General features: G+C 38.2%; 1 protein-coding gene across 1 annotated transcript in view; it reads right to left on the bottom strand.

The window, feature by feature from the left end:
- Positions 1-3,565: 3,565 nt before the first annotated feature.
- Positions 3,566-22,817, bottom strand: part of LOC104074034 (polypeptide N-acetylgalactosaminyltransferase 18-like) — a 52,206-nt gene continuing 32,954 nt past the window's right edge. Inside the window, exons 3-4 of the mRNA XM_009574005.1 lie at positions 22,231-22,395; positions 3,566-4,045 (exon numbers count right to left, since the gene is read on the bottom strand). Coding sequence (XP_009572300.1) covers positions 3,899-4,045; positions 22,231-22,395 — 312 coding nt within the window. The 3' untranslated portion in view covers positions 3,566-3,898. The remainder of the gene's footprint in view (positions 4,046-22,230; positions 22,396-22,817) is intronic.

The raw sequence follows: 22,817 nt of genomic DNA, 5'->3' as shown, positions 1-22,817 counted from the left end.
GCAGATCAGTGGAGAATACACTGTTACTCAAAAGCCTTAATGATTGCCTACTGAGCTTCTGTATTAGCACAACTATTTTGTATTCCAGTTTTGAGTAGTTATGCTGACTTAACCCTGTGGAAAACCTTTAACGGTTCTTTGAAGAAAAATTTAAATATGATGAAGTTATATTCTGGTTTTATGTCTGTGTTAAAAACAGAAGTAGTGTTGAAGGTGTTCTGGATAGCACAGTGATAAAATTGTGATCCAAACCTTTCATTTCGGTGTCTTGTTTCCATGTCTTTAAGACTGTGGTTGGATGAAGTGCACTTTAAAGGGATGATTTTTTTTTTGCCAGTAAAGCAGTCAGTATGTGCATGTGTACGTGCATGCTTATGTTTTATATATAAATTTTCATATATGTATATATATATTTGGTGGTGTAGGGATATATACACACACACACAATTTAGGTTGTAAACAAAATTGTGGTGCATTCTATTGATGTGTGACCTTGAAATCTCAGTGTTTCCTTTCTCTGTATCTCCAGCTGAGCATTCACTGCTACCCAGTATAGAATGACATGTGACAGCTGCTTGCTTAATTATCATTTTACAACTGCCTTTTGATCAATATATATAAAAAAGGCTCAATGAAGGGAGTTGACTGATTAATTTCTTTTTAGCGAAGACACAGAAGATAGTACAACTCAGGCCTGATGGTAGATTAAATTTTGTTCTTTCAAAAAAGAGGAAACCAAAAATAGTTGCCTCTTCCATAGCAAAAGAGGACAATGCTAAGCCCTATTCTGCACAGTCACTCCCAACAGATGTTAGCAAGCCTGGAAAGACCAGGCAGGTGAAGGCACTCTGGAATTCTCTGGTCAGAGTTCTAGCTGGGAAGGAATAGGTATGGTCTGTACTCCATGCTCCTGAATACCTCTAGCTTTGTAAAAACAAATATGTAGAACCTGGATCTCTTCTGAAGACTGTACAGCCCAGCTCAAGAAATATACCTATGGATCTCCGATAGAAGCCAAGCCCTAATATCTTCTCCCCAAAGACATGAAAGTGTTCTTTTCTGCATGTTGTGCTCATGTTGTCAGCATGGCTCCTTTTCTCCTTGTTGCTGGTGCCTTGCCCCACATGCAGATGGTGTGAGAAGACAGTGGAATTCTTACAGCCTTGAGAAACCACTGTAGATGATATCCTGGTATGAACAATTTGGCTGAATGATCAAACTGAGGAGATAGAGGAAAATAAGTATATATTATCCATAATATTTGAAGAAATACAGTAGGAGGAGGGCTTAGGGTTGCTTGAAATTGTTTTTCGTTTAATTGTCAGTATATACTTATCAGCTAGTAGATACACTGTTGTTACTTGTCAAGAAAACCTCATCAAAATATACTGGGAGCAGTTCTATAGCAGCAGGAGGAAGAGGGAGCTGACTGGATCTTTCTGGTCGTCTTCATCTCTGACCATACTCGGGTGAGGAGATACGTGACTTCTGGAACAGTGTCCTTTTTTGCCCTTAAGTGTTAGCTTTCCCTCTTTAAAACAATTTAAAAACAAAAACAGCTATTGGTAAAGCAGATTTAGGGATGTTTTTGAGGCAACTGATGATTGAACAATATTCTGTAATGTTCTAGAAAGTGAAGATGAGTTTTATTTTTCCCTTAGTATGGTGATTATTTGTCTTTTACAGTGTGAGGCACTGCTGCTGTATCTATGTAATTCCTGTGTATCTGAAAAGGAAAGTGGCAATGAGGCAATTCATGACTAAAAGTGAGCACGTCTAGCAAAAGATGGCTACGTCCTTCAGTTATGCTTGTTCTGCTCTGTTTTCCTCTCTTTTCCAAGACAAGGGACATGTAAAAGAAAATCTGTTCTGAGACCTTAGGGTATGTAGACATACAGTATTCATTTTGGTATGAAATGAAACAGTTCAGAGCTCAGCTCCTTCCTTTCACTTTTGTCAAGTCTTTGTCAGGTATCTCCCTCTAGTGCTCATAAACCTCCCCCCCAGAAAGTGACTGCTCAGTGCAGCAGGTCTGTAAGAATCGGAGGAGACTGATTTGATCCATACTACTTGTTTTTCCCTTATGGCTGCATCTCCATGCACTGAAGTCTTGGTATCTTTGCTGAAAGGAAGCATAGTTTCTCTCATGCTACTCTGTACGAGTTCTGTGCTTTTTCTCTGTCTGAACGTGCAGTTTCCTCCTCATTCACCTGGAATGCCTATGAAAAATAAGTCCAGTTGGTCAGCGGCGGAACTTGGGAATGCTCAAAATGGCTCTGCATGCTGTGCACTGAGCCCTCTCCCATCGGGACCTGCACATGCTCCAGGGTGCAGGAGGATTGGCTCGCTTGTGTAGCAACCTCCTGTTTTCTCTACAGAGTGAAATTAAAGCTGCTTTATCTTGTCCAGCTGTGGTACCCTGACACTCAGGTTATTGATGTTCTTTCAGGGTTCTAATTTTAATGGGAGTTTTCACTCAAACAGGCCTGAGGGGCCTCTGAAGTTGGTCAAAGTGCAGGTGTTAAGCCCGTCTTTATTGGCTGTTACTGTTTTCCTGTTGTTGGCTTAGCATTTTCTTCTCTGAGAAGCAGATGTGTAGTAACTATATATAGCAGAAGGTTGAACACATATAATTAACATGCCACGTGACTTATTAAACAGTCATGAGGAACAATACTGCTAGCTGGTCCTGAATGTGAAGCCAGTCTGTAAAAGACAGTTTGGCACACAACCAGCTCCAAAAGAGGTTATGACTGTTAAGGTAACAAACAACAGAATAAAAAGAACAAATAGAGTAATAAAAGAGAGGGAATTTACATACAAATAAAAGCAGCTGGAAATAAAGAGGCCAGTAATCCTAGTGTTCTGGTTTATCTCATCAGACTGTTTCTTCCCCTCCTCATCCCAGTCTTAGCTGAGATGAAGTGATAGGGCATTGCATTCACACCTCCTTAAAGGTAGGGAGAAAGGCAGAGTGAATTCATACTTTCTACTGCTGCTCTTGGATGGAGCCATTTTTATCCAAGTCTGTGGGACCCAGGGAACAGCGCATTTTAAAAAAAAAAAAAAAAAGACGTAAGAACTACAAACAATTGGAAAGGAAGTGCAGTCATTGAAACGGAGCCCAACCCATTGAGAAATGTCAGAGGTTTGGGGGTTTTTTATTTTTCTTCCAGTAGCGGCCGCTTTTCTCTTGTAGCTTTTTTTCTTCTTTTTAATTAATTCTCTTCCCTGCCTCAGTTAAGCCCTGGGGTTCTCTCTGGGGTTTTATTTAGTAGTACTGATGAGGAAAAGTATGTGGGTGCATATTATACACCTCCACACCCCCCGCACCCGTATTTGCACGCTAGCAGCTACAGTGGTCTAGACAGGCCTCCCTAGAGGGAAAAAGGAGAAAAACCCTCCCACACTGTAGCTACTAGTGTGCAGGCAGGACTCTTTACCACAAGTCTAGAGAATACTGATTCTCAGCAGTTACTTGCCGAGATCAGGCTTGGGTTAATGAAAACAATGAGACCACCACTTAACTTCCAAACTGATTTCCACGGAGACAGCTAGACAGTAATAGTGTTTGGACTTTTTTATTCAATAAAAGTTTGAGTTATAAATATTCTCCATTTGTTTCCTATTTACAATTGTAAAATATTTTAGGATAGCCTACCCATCACCTGTCATTCAATGTCTCTATAAATGCCATGAAAACATCATTGTGAAATAAAAACATCTTATTTTCAGCCCACAAACCCAATTTCCACACACTCACAAAATAAAATCAAAGGGACAAAAAAGAGGAGAGAAGGAATCGGGGAGGGGGGGGGCGAGAGGAATACAGTACAGCAGGCAACAATGCAGTATTTGCTACACAGTAGCAAAAGAAATGGGTAAAAAATTTAGTCTGCTATGACGACAAGCTTTTCAGGACATTTGTTATAGACCAGCGTTGTCCAGTGCATTTCTGAAGGACGAGTTGAAATCCAAATTCATTTTCATTGTTTTCCTGCAATTCCAGGCAACGCTTGGATTTTCGGTTCTGGATTGGACCTCCCTTTAAATATGGGGAAAAAAAAAGAAGTGTTTGGATTAAACATTGTGAACGTACTACATTGCTACTGTGTGATAAAATAGCTTAGAGAACATTCCAATGTCTGTCTACTAAAGTCCACTGCTACTGTGAAAAATGTTTCCGTTACAGACAAGATATGCACTAGGTTGGATTTGGAGTGAAGGTTCCTTTTGTCACAGGCTGGTTTAATCTCTGATGCGGTTTAGAAAAGCCTCAACTGCCTGGTTACCGTTTCAGCAAATGGGGTTTCTAGAATCGAGCTGTGTTTCTGGCCATGCTTTTTAACCATGAGCCAAAAGCTTTCCTGTCTGCTTCAGTTACCTAGCTTAGTGGCTCTGCTGCACCTCTGAAACACCAAAAAAAAGCAAAAGAGGACCAGTACCTTGGCCAGGGGTGCCTGTATGTAGGATAAAATGCAAAAAATTGTTTATTCTTTGAATTCTGAAATGACCTGTCTTTTATAATCTCAGGTTGCTAATCCTTAGTTTTGATTCTCTGTTCCAAAGTCTCAGCTTAATACTGCCATATTAAAGCCCTGTCTTCACCATTGAGTTGCAGCAAATCTTAAATCACTGGGGCTATCACACAGTTAACTATACACCTAAATTACAATTAAATCATATGTAGATGACTTAAATTACATTTTTTTTTTCCTTAATTCTGGTTTCAGTTGGTTCTTTCACGCTCTCTCCTGTCTAATAGAGATAATAGATAACTCATACACATTAGTGTCTGGGAAGTGTCTTCCAAGATATACAGAGTAGAGTAATTTGCACAGAAGTCTGAAAGTCTGTCTTTCTCTAGACTTGTGTAATAGAGAATTACTGGCTTAATCTGCAAATGAAAGAACTGAGTGTAAGTCAGTACAGGTTAGTACAGCTGAAGTATAGAAAGAGCAGCCACATTTAAATTACTTACTTGTACAATGGGGAAAAAAACAGTTGCTATTAAAAAAACCAAAAAACCAAGAACACAACGCTAAAAAAACCACCACCCAATCCCATACAAAAAAAATCCACCTCATCAGTTTTGTTCAAGTCTGTTACACCTTGCATCAGAAAGTCGTAACTGTGCTAGATTTCTGTTATAATCACAAGGATATTGGCATAAATCCCATAGAAATGCTGAGTTTGCTTTTTCAGAGAAGGCTGTTCCTCAGGCAAGGGTAGCTCGTGCCATTCAGTACAGGTTCTGATTCATTCAGACAGGTGACTGCGGGGTCTCCTTTCCTCCTCTCCTACCAGTAATACTTAGTATGTACTTTCTCCGAGAAGCGACTTCTAAAAACATTTTTGGGACTGGCCAATGAAATGCAGAGTTAGGTTTGAAAGCTCTAAGTTTTAAATATGGCTTTGGGTAAGAAGGAGGTAATTTCTAGAATAATTCACAAAACTCAAAACATGAGGCTCCCATAAATCCTCCTTGGTAGGCCTATGTGCAGTCTAGATACAATTTTCACTGATTACTTCACTAGACAGACAGGCATACAGTAGGCATTTTAATATACTTCCATGATGAAATGCTGAGTGAATGTATTTTCCCACTGCTGTATAACTATTATTGACATTCATAAAGGTACTTAAATTTGAGTGTCTGGTGGGAGCATAAACTCTAAGCTACCTATAAGCAATAAAACTGCTTGACATACAAGAAATTTGAAGAAACTAGGATGGGCAATTAGTCAAAGCTTATTATATGCCATTTGTTCCCTTATCCTAAATCCACCTCCCCCTCCCCCAAGTTACTTTGGCCTTCTAAAGCTCACTGTGGTGCGATTTCCCCCTCCCCTCCCCCCAAATGAATTCAATGAGCTTTGAATTTTGTCCTTCAGATACAAAACTCTAAGGTAATGGGTATTTTCTCACTGCCAAAAGAAACAGTTGTGTCGTTTTGTTTTGTTTTGTTTTTTCTTTTAGCAAAACATATGGTTTCTATTCTTAATGAAAACTGTTGATTATGGTTTTTCCTCTGCATAGATTCAATGTTGCATGGCACCCAGGGTCAGCTCCCTGTGTCTGAATTGGGAATTCGGAATTACAGTTTACCACAAGTGTTTCTGCCTAAACCCAAAATTGAGATCAACTTCCTTGTGCTTCCAACTGATGCTGGAGGTGCTTGTGTTGCTGTCAGTTAAGTTAGCTAGTTCTATATCTTTCATTTATCAGTTAGTCCTTGTCTCAGTTTTGGTGTCTAAGCCATCCTCAGCTCAGATCTTGTACTAAGGAAGCAGGAGAAAGAAGTTGTCCCACTTTCTGTCTTGTCAGAAAACTGACCAGTTATGGAAGGCTAGTTCAGCTCCATTACTTGCCTGATTTTTGGACCTGGGAAATGAATCTGGGTATGGTACTCTTAGACCTCTCCTGTCATTTCTAACTTATTAGCATAAGTGAAGGAACAAAATTAATTCTCTCCCTTTTATGTAAAGCATGACAGCTAAAATGCAAGTGTTGCCCTGGTACAACTCTTCTTGCCCAGACTCTGTGAAATGAAGTCTGTGGTGTCCATCCTGGGAACAGCTTTTATGCTTAGGAAGAGGAATGAGCTAGGATGCTGAGGTCTAGCTGGCTTCAGCAGCTGGGCTGGGGCAAACACCTAGGTTGTTGGCTGCACTTTGTGAATCCCATTCTTTGGTACCTATTTTTTTTCTCCCCGAGGATTGTGTATGGGGCCTAGCCACCTAACTTAGAGCTCTGTTAGGTGGAGGAAGCCACAGCACTACGGCTTAAATACTGCCATGCTGAGCTGCAGTTTCTTTCTGCCTAACTCCCATTTGTTTCAGTGGTCAAGGGTTTCTTTCACTTGAATGGTCCCAAATGCTTTCTATTCCCATTGAGGATTTCGGGGTAGAGGCAGGAGGATGCTCACAGTGGAGTCAATGTTTTTCCTCTATTCTAAATCACGTAGAGCACACATGGGTGTTACAGTAAATGTATTCATGTGAAATACTTTAATACAGGCAGCTACATAAACGAAGTGTAAACCACGCCTAAGGAAAAACAAAACAAGCAAGCAACGAAAAAACCACACAAAACGCTTCCCCCCCCCCCCGCCTTTTCCTGATGTGCCCTCTAGTGAAATCCAGCTTCTATTAAACAAGTGTCAGGGGAGATAAAAAAGCCGAGGAAGCTCTTTTTGATGTGCTGCAAAGCACTTTGCAGTGGCTACTGAAAATCACCCTGCTGAGTACATTGGAGTTGCTGTATGGAACATAAGAGACATCAAAGTTAAGTAGTGGCTAATAGGTGTGAATTGAGTGTTGTAGAGAGCATGGATGCTTTTAGCAGGATGACTTTTTTCCCACAACAGAGGTATGTAAAGGCTCAAGTCCTGTTAGAAACAGAACAATTCAGCTCCTAAGAGATGTGAGGTCTGTGCGGAACCATGGCTTAATCCCTCAGAGAGGATGCAGTCTACACAGCTTTGGTTCCTTTCAGTAAGCATATAAATGACAGAATTGCTCTGAAGTACAGGGAGAAGGGTTTGTATAGCGCTTACTTAAAACTTCCTGTTGTTAGCCTACTTAATTGTTTTCATTTTTTCCCCCTTCATATGCCTAATGCAAGCCTGCGACAGTGGTATTGGTCTGTTATCTCTAGGGTGATGGCAGTGCACCCACTATGTGTTGCAAGGCCTGAACTAGCGAGATGTGTAATCATTAAAGCACTTGACCTGAGTAACTCCACTGAGAGAAGCGAGCAAGCAGGACTGACGCACTGAAGGCTGACACTACATTTTGCTACTCTGACTGGCTCCAAATTACAGTATTCCTGAATGGTTTCTGCAGTCTGTCATCATCATTTGGAACCCTAAAGCCAAATGCAGACAAAGGTGTCCTTTTAGTTAATTCTTTTTTTATAACCATTTAGTAAAACTTGTATAAAATTCTGACAGTCATGTTTACCGCTTGTTCAGCAAAATGGTTTCTTGTAATACTATACTTCAGGCTAACTGAAAGACAAGTTGCCTATCTGGTTCCCTTCCCCCATCCTAGGTAAGACCTCTACTTTCCAATTTAAAGGCGAAAATTTGATGGCCTAGGGTAACGTCTTTACTATCATGATACATAAAATATAATTCTATAGGCCGAAACTGGTTAAAGAGGAATTCTGCCCGGTTGAACAGAATTAGGATTAAGATCATTGATGATGAGAGGCAGCTCAATGGCAGCAGAAGTCTCAAGAGGATAAATAAATATCCAGGTCAACTATTTCATAAAGATAGACTGAACGTGACAGCATTAACAAGTTTGACTGAAAACTTGATGGGTTTTGCATTGCAAATTGAAGCAATTCCTGTGAGAAGCACAAATGCTCTCAACTCCTGCTGGTAGCCTTAGACACATATGAAACTGATTGAGTGCTTCGTACTTTTAATGCGAACACTATCTCAAGTCACACATCCTGTTATGACCAATAGCTATTGGAAAGTGACATAACACACATAGTGGAAAACAATACTTTTGACTTCCTTTAGAATTATTGTACTTTCTGCATATCTGCCATAAGGAAGAGGTTTCCTTTCAAGTCTTTCACTAAAGTAGAATTTATCCAGTAATATGGCATCTAAGAATATCATTTGATGTGCCTGCAAACAATTGCAGACAAGGATGGTCCAACATACTTGGTAGGCAGTCCCATGCGAGTCTGTCGTACGTATAAACCAACTTGGTTTTAGAAAGAACAGCGTGTTGCAAGTATATACTTACGTATATAGGTTAGAGCTGGAGTGCTAATAAGCTGTACAAAGTAATTAGTCTTTGCTGAACTGTTCTATGGTTTTTGTTTTGGTTTATTGCGGGGTGGTGGATGCACAGTTCCCAAACCTCCCCCTTCCCGTATTTGTTCTGCAGGGCAGTAAAGTGGAATGGGTCCTCTCTGGAATATTGGTCCTTGCAGAGCCAGGCTTAGTTGAAAACTGTCATAAAGTTTCTCTAATGTCTAAAAGGCCTCCTATCCAGAGGGCTACAACTGAGACAGAGCATTGGTACAGCTCTCTTTGCAAATAACAGAGATGTTAAATACAATTTTTTTTGTAAAGAAATATGTACAGTGTACACACCCCATGTAACCTGGAACTCCTGCCCCTCCATACCATTGCTACGGCAGAACCGGGGTTATATACATGTTATGCAACTCAGATAAACTCCTTTCAAAACAAAGCATGTTCTGACTTCATGACAAAAGAGACATTAAGAAGCTTCTGTAAACAAATACCTAGCCAAAAAGTTCTGAACAGCTCATGGGTTTTCTTGCCAAAACCCTCACCTTATGGTTACTTATCTTTTGTGCTGAATGACAGGCCTTTTAATCAGATGACATTTTACTGGTCACAGTGTAAAATCTTTTTTATTTCTGGCTCTATTTAATAGAAATTTACCATTATATTTACTCTGTAGTTTTCTTCAGTAAGAATTCTCTTCAGCAAGAACCAAGTAATTTCTATTCTTTGTTACTCTGAAGTCAGATTGCCAAGGTTGTGTTTTGATATATGAACAAAAAAGCACTTGGCAGGAAAAGAACAGAGATGCTACTTCACATAGTTCAGGTATTTTGAAGGAAGGATTCAAATGTGGATATGTGGCATCATTAAAGCTGAATAAATAATTCACAACATCTAATTGACTTGATCAATTTAGTCATTGTTTGTACTTGGCACATCTGCTAGATGTGATCCACGATGTTCCAGTCATTTAGGTAGGTGTGATGGGTTCTGTGAGCTTCAAGTTGTTGTACTAGGTTTCCAAATTTCCCAGAAAAAGCAATGTAGAAAGGGAAAATGGGGAAGTGAGGTTGTTGCTTTAGACTGAACCAGGGCTTCATAAGCTAGTAAAAGCTCTTGGGCACGAAACTTAAGATCAAACGGGGTTTGATCACTTGTAAAAATGAGGGATATTAAATGAACGCTGGAGGTTGTCAGCATTACTGAAAATCAGACTGATAGCTCTTTTTAACAAGTTATGACAAAGCGTACACTTCTGTTACAGAGTTTAAACCTACTTTTTGCTAATCACATTAAAGCTCATGTTATTCTGCCTAAAAGAGGAAAAAAAGAAGTACTCTCACCAGCCTGCCGAACCATGGCTATTTCAGAAAAAGGTCTTACAAGGTTAGTAAGTGTATCCAGTCTTGCATCATATATGCTATATAGATCGTTACATTCACTAGTCTATAATTTTCTATATGTACCTCAATCAGTGACCTCAAATATTTACATGTTCGCTCTACCTTTGAGGCAGAAACTCTAATATTCACTATTGCTTTGATACATTTGAATCAAAGAATTATGCTAACATATATATAACATAGATAATCTCCACTCCAAACAGAATGCATGATCTTCTCATTCATTTCCCCAGAATACTGGGGTAAATTTTCAGTGACTGTTAGTACACCAAATTTATTCCTAAAAAAATTACTCGATTTTTACAAGTCATTTTGTCTTCTATGTGGTCACTTCTGTATGGATGTTGCTGCAGTGAGAAAGTGTTCATAGGAAAAAGTGAATAATTTATCCCATACAGTAATTCGTGTATTTTCAGTATTGCCCATTGCTCGGAAATATTGGATGATGTTACTGAGTTTAGAATTTGTGCTTTATAGTTGTATAAAGGATATAGATATATAATGGTATATATAGGTAATTGATTAATTCCTTCTCAAATCTGAAGCAGTATGACAAATTTTCCAACTCTTTGGCGAACAGGTGCTCTGTAAGTAAAGCAGACTCTGTAACATACTCTTTGTTGTTCAAATCTTTCAAAAATTAATTTTAACTATTTAAATTGAAATATGCCTCAGTGAAGTATATTGTTAGCTGTTGCTCTTCTTCAAAGGCACTTGGTTCCTAGTATATTTGATATGACTACTGTGAAAATAAGGTGCATTTAACTGCTATTCTGTGTGAAATATTATATACAGCAGTGTTATATATTAAAAAGGTGTTGTTTGTCAGCTATTTAGATCACTATTTACAGTTAGACAGGCAAATGAGAATCTTTTTAAAGACACTTTTTAAAAATGAATTTATTTTTCCAGTACTAACCAAAACTATTTGCTGTGTACAACATAAACTTAGGTGGAGTTATAATAGGGATCAGCCAAACTGTTTCTTAAGCAAAAAATAAAATAATTTTTTTTCCTCCTCCTCACCTCTCCTCCTGCACTCAAGTTCTGTTTTCAGGTAGCCATCCGAGCATTAGACTTATATCTACTCGCTGGTACCCAATTAGTAAATACTATGAAACATCGTCTGACAATGGAATTAGACGCATCATTCAACAGTTACAACAATTTAATGTCTACATCATGCGTTGTCTCATTCCAGTCATTCCACTACCAAGACTTCTGAGTGTTCAGATTTTACATAATCATAAATGCTAAATTTTTATATTGCTGCAACAAATTTTTAATACTGCAGCTGTGACAAATCAAATGATGCAGCCTTATCTGTATGTCCAAACTAGGTTTTAGTAGCTAGTGGACTTTGCAATCATTTTCTGTTTTGTTTAATCTAGGTTGGCTACATGAATGTAGAGCAGTCTAGGTTCCGAGCACAGCCCTCTAAAGGTGTAATAGTTAAATCTTCAGGATGTGGAAATACACGATACTGTTAATTAAAGTATTTAACTAAAAGCAATTAAACCTGGGAAAGGAAATGCAGTTTCATACAGAGAATGTAATTGGAATAGAAAACAAGTTACAGAGAAACAGCATAAAAATCAGAAATGGAATGTATGGATTTATACCTATCAGTAAGATTTTCCACATGTATATAAAATTTTATCACAGATTTATAACAGATTACAAAGGCCCATTGTTAATAGCAAGATTAAGAAAATAATACCTTGCACAGAAATAAATTCAAGCCTTCACTGAAATACAAAGAAGCTCTTCAGGATATGACAGCTGAAAACGCATTTTACTACAGAAAACGGTGATAAAACTAAGAAAATTGAAGCAGGCTTTGGAGTAGAATACATTAGCCAGACTAGAAAGATTATTAGGGATTTTTCAGAAGGTAAACACAAATCATTACTGTATTGGCAGTGGCCAGGAAATCCTTCTGACATATTATTAGAAAAATATCTGCAGAAACAAATATTCTAGGTATACAGTATGATTTTTTTACATAATTATTGAACACTGTTTTGGGGATGGAGGCGGAAGTGGGAAGTAGTTTTAAAAGGGAATCTTTTATCTACACATAGCCCTGATAATTATGGCTAAATGCAGAATTTACAGCTGAACATACTGTTCAGTTTTGTTTTGTCAACAAATCCAGAAGGTGATGTATGATGTTGATCTTCTGACAGCTAGGCTTACCTAATCAGTTCTTTGTAGAAAAGGAAAAACCATTTTTATGCTATGCAGCTGATAATGATGCACATGACTTTTCTGACTACAGCTGCTGTCCTGAGTAACAAGTTAACAGGATAATTCATTTAGAAATAAATTGAATGCCTTTTTAAGAATTGACAGTCATAAAAGAGTAAGCTCCAGAAATGCATGTTGATGAGAGATGATTCACAGGTTGACATGTTCTGAAATTTTTTTCTTACTATTAAAGGGGATGATATTTTTAAGTGTCTCCCCTCCTTTTGCCATATACTGCCTGCTTTCCTGCTTGGTGCATTCAGAAAACTGTAAATGTAGAACCCGCTATACTGAGTAGTCGCTGGCTACTTAGGGCTCTAACTTCGATACTCTAAAGTTCTGAATTAGAACTTAAGGTGTGTTTCTACACTATGATGTAAGTTAACAACAACTGCTACATTTTATACCTCCTCCTACTAGCAGGAGTGTTAGATATAGGTAAATCCTGTGTTTCTGAACATCTCAGGAGTCTTGAGTGAGACCTGGCCTACAGAAAGGAATCCAAAGTTAATGCTCTGCACCAATGCTTTCTGCAGGGTAATTTTGCTCTAATTGAAAAATAGAAAATTTTTTCTTATACAGTCTTTCTTTTCATGGATTGTGCCATACAGTAGATGCCTGTGTAGAGAAACAGTATTATGATATAACTAGGAAAAAAGAAGGGAGTGCTGGATGCATTGGCTTTATTTGCATGTTTTACAAATACATTTTGTGAAAAGCTTAGAAAAGTTACCTTTTCTCTTTCATTCTGAGATTACATATAAATGACTTCTGCAAACAAGTCAGGTTTGATTTATCTGCCTTGATCTAGGCTTTCTTCAAGATGTCTAAGTAGAACACAAAGGCAGCAAAGATGCTTTGAAGTGTGATGGGTATTCGGATGGTGGGGAATTACAAAATATACTAAAATGAAATAAAAATAGGACTTTGCTTAGGCTGTAAATGAAAATTAGTGGGATATGACTTCAGTGATCAAAAGTATGAATACCTGTGAATACCAGTGTGAAACTGGTAAATGAACTTTCTAAGGAAAAAAACCTACTTGATTTATATAGGTGTAGGAAACCTGTTGAATTCACTGTTGCAGGCGTCAATGTTCAGTGACTGACTAAATGTTTTTAGGGGGCTCGGTTAATTTTAAGAGCGCTGATAAAGCAACTTTTTATAGGCATGCTGAGACGATCATTCAGACAAATCAAATCTCAGTCTTCATGAAGAGAGCACATGAAGGGTCAAGAAGGGAATCCTCCTCCTGGTGTTACAATGAACTGCTGGCTTAGAACAGAGCTCATTTCTGTGAAACAGCAAGCACTGACCATTGCCTGAGGCAGTCTTCTAGATGAGGTAATTAATCTAGTTAATTAATTTTCTGATCTGTGATGTGGCAAATTGTGTATTCCTAGGTTTTGCCTTTTCATTTGATTTTGAAGCAATCATCACTTCTGTATATGTTGCTCTCTAAGGCTCGTTCTGCATTGCTTGTCTGTGCAAAACTCTTGTTAGCATGTCTTCCCTCCCCACTTTTGAGTGTGCGCAAGATGCAATACTAGTTTGCTAATGAAAATCCATTCACAGCATGCACCTGAAGATCATGCCTAAGAGCACCTTACTGCCTTATTCATTCTCTTTTTCTCCTTATGGATGAAATATTGCTCTAACATAGCATACCTAGAAAACTAATGTAAAGAAGAAAAGTTCACATTATTATTTACCAACCTTAGCATAGGGGATACCTAGTTACTCATCTTCAGCCAGATAAATAAGAAAAGCACAATTAGAAAACCCAAGATTTTTGTATTTTCCCTAGGAAAGATGAGACGTTTTCCCTAGACATCTTAAGATTCCCAAAGATTTATGGGTTTTAGATGAGAGAAAATGCGCATTCCTATTTCTTTGAGACGTAACTCTAAAATGTAACTCCTTTAGAAAACAAAAATACTGAATGACAACTTTACTTCTTTTGTGTGTGTGTGGTGTATTCAATTAGTCTAGGTTTTCTAATCTGAGTGCTCAATATGAAGGCTTCCTAACTCATTTTAACCCAGAAACTGAACTGCTTGCATTGTGATTATATGCTCATGATTAAACCAATCTCTAGAGATCAAGAAATAAATTGAGTGCCAACTGAAGAAAATTAAGAAATGAATTTGCACTAGTATTTCAATCGATCAGCATATTCTAACATGGGAATTTAGGTTGGGCTCTTTGGGACTTTGGTCACAGTATCGGGTTATTGAAAATGGCTTTTTCCCTAGTAACCACACAAATCTGTTAGCTGATTATAATTGATATTGGGAAAGGAATGTCCTTGCAGCTGCAGCACAAACCTTGCACAGTTTACTCAGACAATAATGAAAATAATTTATTTTTTGTCTGTTATACTGGGTATCGTCACTGTCAGGTTCAGGATACCAGACTTGATGGCCTGATCACCCCACTAAATAACAAACCTTCTTTTCTTGTCATATATATCATTATTGCATCCTGATTTAATTGCCTCCCAAGTCCACATTTTTCTCAAGTATTTGCATCTTGGATTGTAGGGTGATACTTGGTAGCCAAACCTTGCTTACATACATATTGTTCTTGTCTCCATTGGAATTAAAGATGCAACTTCTACTGACTTGATCCGGACAGAGTTTTGTTTTCATCTGGGAAGTTAGAAATGGTAAAAGATGTATGCTAAAGGTAAAAATACTTCCATCCATCTCGCAGCTGAGGAATGTAGAACCCAAGAAGTAATTGGTCCAGTAATGCAAAGGAGGAACCAAGAAGAGAGCTCAGATCTCCTGAAACCCAGCCACTTCATTTGGTAAGTGCTGGTTATCAGTCAAGTTACAGAAAACATTCTGGACTTGGCCATTCTTTTGCATGTCTGTCATTATAATGCCATGCAGTACCTTGTCAGCAGCAGCTGTCATCTGCGACTTTTGGATGGAGCCTATCTGGACATCTGAAATTAGGAAAAACCGGGTGGAACTAGAACAAATAATTTATTTGTAAATAAATGTGGTGTTTAAAATTATATGCTAAAATATGCAAATAGGGTATCTGTTTTGAAAGAAAAACATGGGTATGTGTTAACTTCCTTCTAAATTAATTCAGTACAAGCGTCTTTGGAGCTTAAACGTAGTCCTCAGGAGAGCAAATACTGCATAATGTGATATGCTGGAAAAGACTTCAAATACACCCACTAAAAGCTCATTTTACTGCTGTATCCACACACAAACTTTCTAGGTGGCAAGTTCTACACCTAATTTGCAAAGAGTAAAACTTGCTACTAGAAAATTACTCCAAACAGAAGACTAAACTTACACAAGGAAATTTTGGTTACCACCAACTACAGCAGTAACTGCAAGCAAATTTAACACCAGTTGCTAAAACACAATATTCTATAGTAATATTTGCATTTAATATTTTTTCTGCATGTGTTTTGCATATACATTTTTGTATTTAAGTTGAAGTCAAGTATTCAAAATGGAGAAAGACTGAATGCTTTCAGATTTTTGTACTTCTAAACAATTCCATTCTGCATAAATAGGAGTAAAGAGTTTGTAGGCTTATATTAAGAGATAGTTCAAGGAGTATAAAAAACAAATACTCTAATACACCTGTTTTTAAAAAGTGTTTAATATGACAAGAATATTGGTTAAGCTGCACATGAATTAGGTACAAATTTACTAGTGCAAAAAGAAAACTAAAACATTAACTATCACTTTCTCATGTCTAAGCAGAAAAATGGTCCAGGTGCCTTGTCCTCCAACTGTAACACCTTATAGTTATCCAGCCAGTTAAAATATTAAATACAGGGAAGCTAGGGTAATATTTTATCAAAGATGGGCAAAGAGTAGCTAAGTATAGAAAAAAGTGCTGCTGATGTACTGGACCCATACACCAACACTGCACTGGGGCCCCTGGGGCTTGTGGGACCCCTGGGGCTTCTTTTGTGGTTGAGGTTTAAAACTGAACATCTGGCAGCACTGGTTATTATCAGATAGCCTCACTAAAAATACGGGGCTTAACCTAGTCTGTTGGCTCAATTAATTGAATAATTGGGTTCTGTTTTTCTTTATATTTCTCCTGCAGGATCAAAATCTGTATTTCTCTTAACAGTATCACAGTCACTTTCTTTTCTGAGCTGCCGGGCAGATAGCACTGCATAATTATATAGCTGTATAGCATGTCTTATCCTGCAAATACATATTGAGTGTATTTGCATCCTTTGGGGTTAGAAGTACAGCATAAATTCAAATTCTTGATAAATTAATAATGCTGTTTTTCTACCCCGTGGGTCTCATAATGGAAGAATCTGAAGCAGTTCATGGGGACAGTTCTTCCCTTAGACACAGCTCTGCTGAAATTAATCCCTCTTGTACACCAATGTCCTTAGCTAATGTATGGGTTGAAAACTGGGAGTGGGCATTAGAAGGAAACTGTCTGCTGTTTAATGGTGTTAGCCTCCACTTCTGCACTGTGTTTGCTCAGCAAGGAGGCATATGAAATTGCTACAGAGATTATCAGCTTGCTTCACAGGCCTCCAGTTCAATCCTGCCACGCAGTCTGCACTCTGCTTTCCCTTCCTTGTTAGGGATGTGGTTGTGGGTAATGGTTCTCAACAGCAGTAGTATTGCACATCCTTTAATTTTGTAAGAGAAAGGCAGGTAAGAATAATTCAGAATGACTGTCTGGCAAAGGCCAAGATCTGTAGGAGGAACAAGATGTAAATGCTTTCAGTAATTTTAAGGTCTATTCTTTCTTTATATAGCTACATGGAATATCTATTTCATCTATCTATAATCTAATACCTAAATGAGATCTGAATCATCATGTTTATCTGTGGAATACTGTAACAACTAATTCATTTGCTCTAGTCTGTCTTCCCGTTTCCTTCTAAAGCTATTCCTTTTATGATATGTATTTAGGAAATTATACATATGGTAACTACAGTTGTCAGCAACAAATTTTATTTACAGCTTCTCAGGATAGCATAAACCACCCCCTCTGAACAGTTCTGCACTGGAAGATTTCCTGTGGAAAACCTCCAGCAGTGACTAGAATCACAATTCTCCCTAACATGTAAAAGCAATGTTAGCATCGCAGGCAGATGCGACTGCTACTGGATATGGGTACACAACAGTGCTGAGCATAGGCTCTATACAGCCTCTCCCTCCCATGAGGTCTGCGATCAGTGTCCATCCCTATAGGTGGACACTCTTCTTACCTTTCTATGGCAACCACACTGGAAGTTGAATTAAATTAATAGAGCTTGCTGTATTGAAAAGAATTCAACATGGAACAGCTTTAAAAGGATTAATCTCTTAGGTTTTTAGCTCTGCCCCGTGTCCTTTCTTCTTTTTACCCAGAGTCCTCATCTGTCACATTTCTCACAACAGCAAATAGTGACAGCATAGCTAGTCTGGTTAAAAGCATAAGAAACAGTCACATCCCTATCTGACTAAATATAAACATGAAGACACTTCAAGATAAAGAGTAATTACAGAAAAATGTCCTCCTTTTGCCTTTGTTATGCTGCTGGAGGAGTCCTAACACGCCGTAAGTGTACTTTCTAGGTGACCTGCTGTAGAGATGAATTTCACTCGCAGGGCAGGTGTTATGTCACGACTGCCTTTCTATCAGCAATAAACCTGAGAAATCAGACTGGAGACTGAGAAACTTCTTAAAAAACCAAACCAATACACCCCCTCCAAAAAAACTGACTTCAGCATTTAGAATGTACTATTTCTTAGTACACAGAACAAACTTAATAATATCAGATACTCAGTTCAGAAGAGCGTGGTTTTGGCCATAAGCAGTTTCTACTGAAAGATGTCCCAAGGAGTTATCTGTCCAGGTGCACTGGCCTCCATCTCCTACATCTCAGAGCCCCTTCTGTGTCACACAACAGACCATGTAACACAATCACCATGGCAGTCCCAAGGACAGCAGCTTTTCTGAGCACGTGGACAGTGACTGTCATGCACATGTGCTGCTGACCTGATGCATCCTGCAAGCATTCGGTTACGCTGGGGAGCAGACTGCTGCTGCCAGCACACTGCATGTGCACCTACTCCTTGCCATAAAGAGCTCACAGGGTGCAAGCGGGATTAATTGTTTAGTACGAAGTAAGGGGAACTTGGTGGCAACTGAGGTTAGTTTTTGCTTTCCTAATGGTTCACGATGCCAGAGCAGCTTCCTTAATATCATGTTTAAATTAGTATTTTAGTAAAATTCTGACCATTCTACTACCATGTAATTCTTGTAATTCTATCTTCTCTGCCTGGTGATTACTTACTATTTTCCTATAAGGTCAATTTTATTCTGATTAAATGAAAAAGTGGTGAGACAGACTGAACTAGGTGAACTGTCAAACACCTAGAAGACTTTTCAGCATAAAAGTATTCCCAAAATAAGCATTTCTGTAAGAGAAGACTTGACAAACAGCCTGAACAATAAAAATCTTGAACACTACCCAGTTGACGGGAGTCTTTTCAGGGCTAATTTATATAATTTGACATAATTACAGTTATAAACACTTGAAGAAGCCTTGGAAGGGTGTCACTGAAGTCTACATCTTACTGGGTCTCGTTGCATTTGGCAGCTGTACAAAACTGTGGAGCACGGAAATTTACTCAGATGGATCCTGATTATACAAACAGGCTTTGAATGCTCAGTGCAAGTTTGCCCTGTACAGAAAGATACCACAAAGTCTCCCAAGGCCTCTCTCAGTCAGCCAGCATGATGCATAGTGAAAACAGTTTGAGGTACTGGTGGTGGGTCCCTCCATATAAATGTCCATTAAACCACTATTTTGTCCACAAGGTAGCACTGGACATCTCAGTGTCTGACTCCAGCTGCCTACAAGCAAAAGTAGCCACATAACTTAGAATTTTAAAACCAAAGTAAAAGGTAAATTTTAAAAAAAGAAATCAAGTTTGATATATATACACACACACACACGTGTATATATGTGTATACACACACTCTTCTAATCAAAGATGCAAATTAATAATTAAATAATTCTGTAATAGATCTACAGAAGCAAGACCACTAGCTGAAGATGACCCCTATTTTCTGCTTTTGCTATAAGGATTTCTGTCCTCATTACATTTCAGCAATGCAAGGGAGGAGAAAAATGTTATCTGAAGAATCCTTTTTCCAAAAAGCTGTACAGTCTTCTGTCAACCAGACTGAAGTCCATGTCCCACCACAGACTGTCATGGTGCCTCTCAGAATATAGTGTGTTTTGCAGAAAAATGAGAACGTTTCCTCACTAAAATTTTAAGATACATGTCTGGAATGCAGGGCAAATGCTGATTTCTGTGCTGGCCAGGGAAATCTAGTTCAATTGGTTTATCCTGCTTTGGTTGGTAAGTCTGGTTGCCATTCCCTTTCTGAGATATTCTCTACTTGCACTGCTGTATTTTTAATTCCCTGTATCATCAGACATTCTTGTTGAATGGCTAGAGAATCCAGAGAAGTCAAAGCATACTTGCAGCCAAAGGAAGGTGCTATAAAAAGCTATGGCCAGCATCTACACTTTAATTAATATTTCACAAACTTCAAGACTACATAAGCATCAATACTTACAGTCCTGCTTATTTTCAGTAGTTCTGCTCACTGCATAATATGGAAAATAAATACCAGAGCTTTAAAAACGTAATAAAAAAGACTCTTTTCAGATAGACAGCTTCCAGTGTATTCACAGAAACACATCCTTTCACCAGACTAAATGGGAGCATTTCAAATAGATTTCATCAGTTGATCTTGGCAAGCCTTGATTACTCTGATTAGCTTTCTTCTAGCTTACAGAACGTACAACGGGCTGTACACCATGCTGAATATTGAGAAATAATGGCCTTTTAATTGCATTGGGTATTAACAAAATCCTTTTTGAACAGCAAGGTTTTAATTATTTCATTTGTCTCTTAATTTATCATAAGGAAACAACTAATTAGCTTTCACTTCTCCTGGGCAGAAGTTTCTTTATAGAAGACCTAAGTAGAGTCCATAGAGTCTAGTTTAACAGCACTGCACCTTCATTGGGAGATTGTATTTGGAACATGGAATGGAAATACAGACAGAAAACAAACCTAAGTAGTTAAATACCATTTTTGAAGCTTTTAATAGTTAAATTATCAATGCATTCTACTGCTGCCCCCCAAATCAGATCTAACATAATTAGTATTACAAAATAGCAGCAGTATTCTGGAGTAGAAACCATTACTTGTCACCAAAGGGTTGGGTTATACAGAGCAATCACTGAATAGGTGGACAGTACTAAAATTTAACTGAAATACAATTAAGTTAATTATACTTTTTAAAAATGGTACCAAAAATCAAGTGCAGAGATGGCCACAGTGAGGCCCCCCTCATGATGAGATTATTGTTACAATTTGAGAGAAGACATAATTAAAACTCTGCCCTTGAGGAGACTGGAAGTGAAAGCTGGGATATCTTTCCAGGTTAGGGATTTAAGATCTGCTGCTGGAGAGCTACCCTTTAAAGACAAAGATCTGGACTGCTTTCAAGTATAAATACAAACTATGATAATAGTATGCTTTACTGATTACTCTCTGCACTAAGGTAGTTGCTAAACTATATTACCAATGTCCTAAAATATACTGACCATGGCTGTTGAAGTCAAAGAAAACAAAACTAACGAATTGGCAGAAAACATATTTGCAAACCCACATGGATGATACAGAAAAATTAAATGCAGGAATAAAATTACCTTAATGGTGAGCCTCAGCCCATGGGCTGGAGTACACAACTAGATTTGTAACCTCAAAACTGCAGAGGAGCAACTGTGACCAGTCAAACTCACACTAGCTATTAAATTTTTCACAGAAGCTAAATCAGGTACTTGTTTTAGAAAGTATTGTAATCTCATTTTATTTATCCTAAGGAACTACATGTCAGTACCTGACATAGTAAACTTCCAATGTCTTAATGCTTACCTTAGGTAAAATTCCAATGTCTTAATTCCTACCTTAGGAAAATCTTACTTTCCTTTGAAAGACCAAATTTGATTATCTTTAGCTTCCAACCATTGGAACCTGTTTTGTCTTCCGAATAACCTATATCCCTCTGTGGAAACACTGATATTCTTTGAGTCACCTTGCCACTTCCTCTTAGCTAAACTGAACAGAGTGATCTCCATAAGCATTCTATTGCAGAGTGTTTTTTCTAGCCCCAGAACTTTTGTGGCTTCTTTAATAGTTCTCCCTTGTATTTCTAAATCACTTATGAAGAGTGGAAACCAGGCCTCGACTCAGTGTCCTATCAACATTCTCATCACTGTGAAATCACTTCTCAGTCTTTACTTGCACTTCTTTTTATCTCTCTCTCTCACACACATAAAAGCATTAGCCTTTTTAAGTAAGGAACTGCAAAAGTAGCTCATGATGAGGCTGTTACCATCAATGACCCACTACCCGCTTTTCTGAGTTGCTACTTCCAAAAAAACAAACAACAAAAAAGCTTTCTGTTTCTTGTTCCTAAATCGGTTACTTTGCATTTGACTCTACCAAAATAACTTTTTTTTTTTCTGATTGAGATACTTCTGTAGCGGTCACTCTGTGTTAGAAACAAGTATTTTCTGAGTTCACAATAAATTATAACACAAGTTTTATAACCTCCTGAGGCAGCTGACATTGGAATCAAATGTAAACATAAATTCCTGGTTCCGTGCAAGGATAAATCTGGTTCTGTTCTGTTAGTAAACAGATTACTCATGCTTTAGATACAGAAACAGAGCTTTTGAAGTTTCTGAAACATCTGCTGAGTAAGAATTACCTGAGTAAACTGCCAGTAAAGCTTCATTCTCTTGGCTTTGGCATAATTGCATTCAATGAGCCTGGGCCTGCTGTTCACATCCACCAGGCATCTGTTGTCATCATCGTCGATAGTGGGACTCAGAACACCCACATGGAGCTGCTGATTGCTTGTGTAATAAACATTCTGCAACAGGAAGCACAAACAAGATTTGTGGCCTCTAGACAGAAGCAGCACTTTTACCAAAAAGCTAATGGCAAAGATAAATATGCTGAATAGCAGTAGGCTGACCCCACAGTGGCTTTTAAATTATTTCCTTTCATGCAGGAGGCAACACAACATTTTACAAGTTGTTCTAAATTAACAATTAATTGTTACCAACAAGTAAACGTTGGTTAACTACTTAATAGGAAATACGCAAACAAAACTGATTGTTGTCTCATCATGTGCCTTTTTACTTCTGTTTCCTATGGTCCTGCACCGTGGGTCTTCAAAGAGCAAGGAAGTTCCTCTAGTAGGAAGTGGGGTTAGTTTGTGTATTGCCATCAACGCTGATTAGACTATTTCATCTGAGGATAATACGTAACTGGAGCGGTAAGAAAGCGAAC

This window comes from Fulmarus glacialis, unplaced genomic scaffold, assembly GCF_000690835.1.
Source record: "Fulmarus glacialis isolate BGI_N327 unplaced genomic scaffold, ASM69083v1 scaffold32653, whole genome shotgun sequence".
Lineage (NCBI taxonomy): Eukaryota > Metazoa > Chordata > Aves > Procellariiformes > Procellariidae > Fulmarus > Fulmarus glacialis.
Note: the sequence above shows the minus strand (reverse complement) of the source record. Positions and strands in the feature narration are given on the sequence as shown.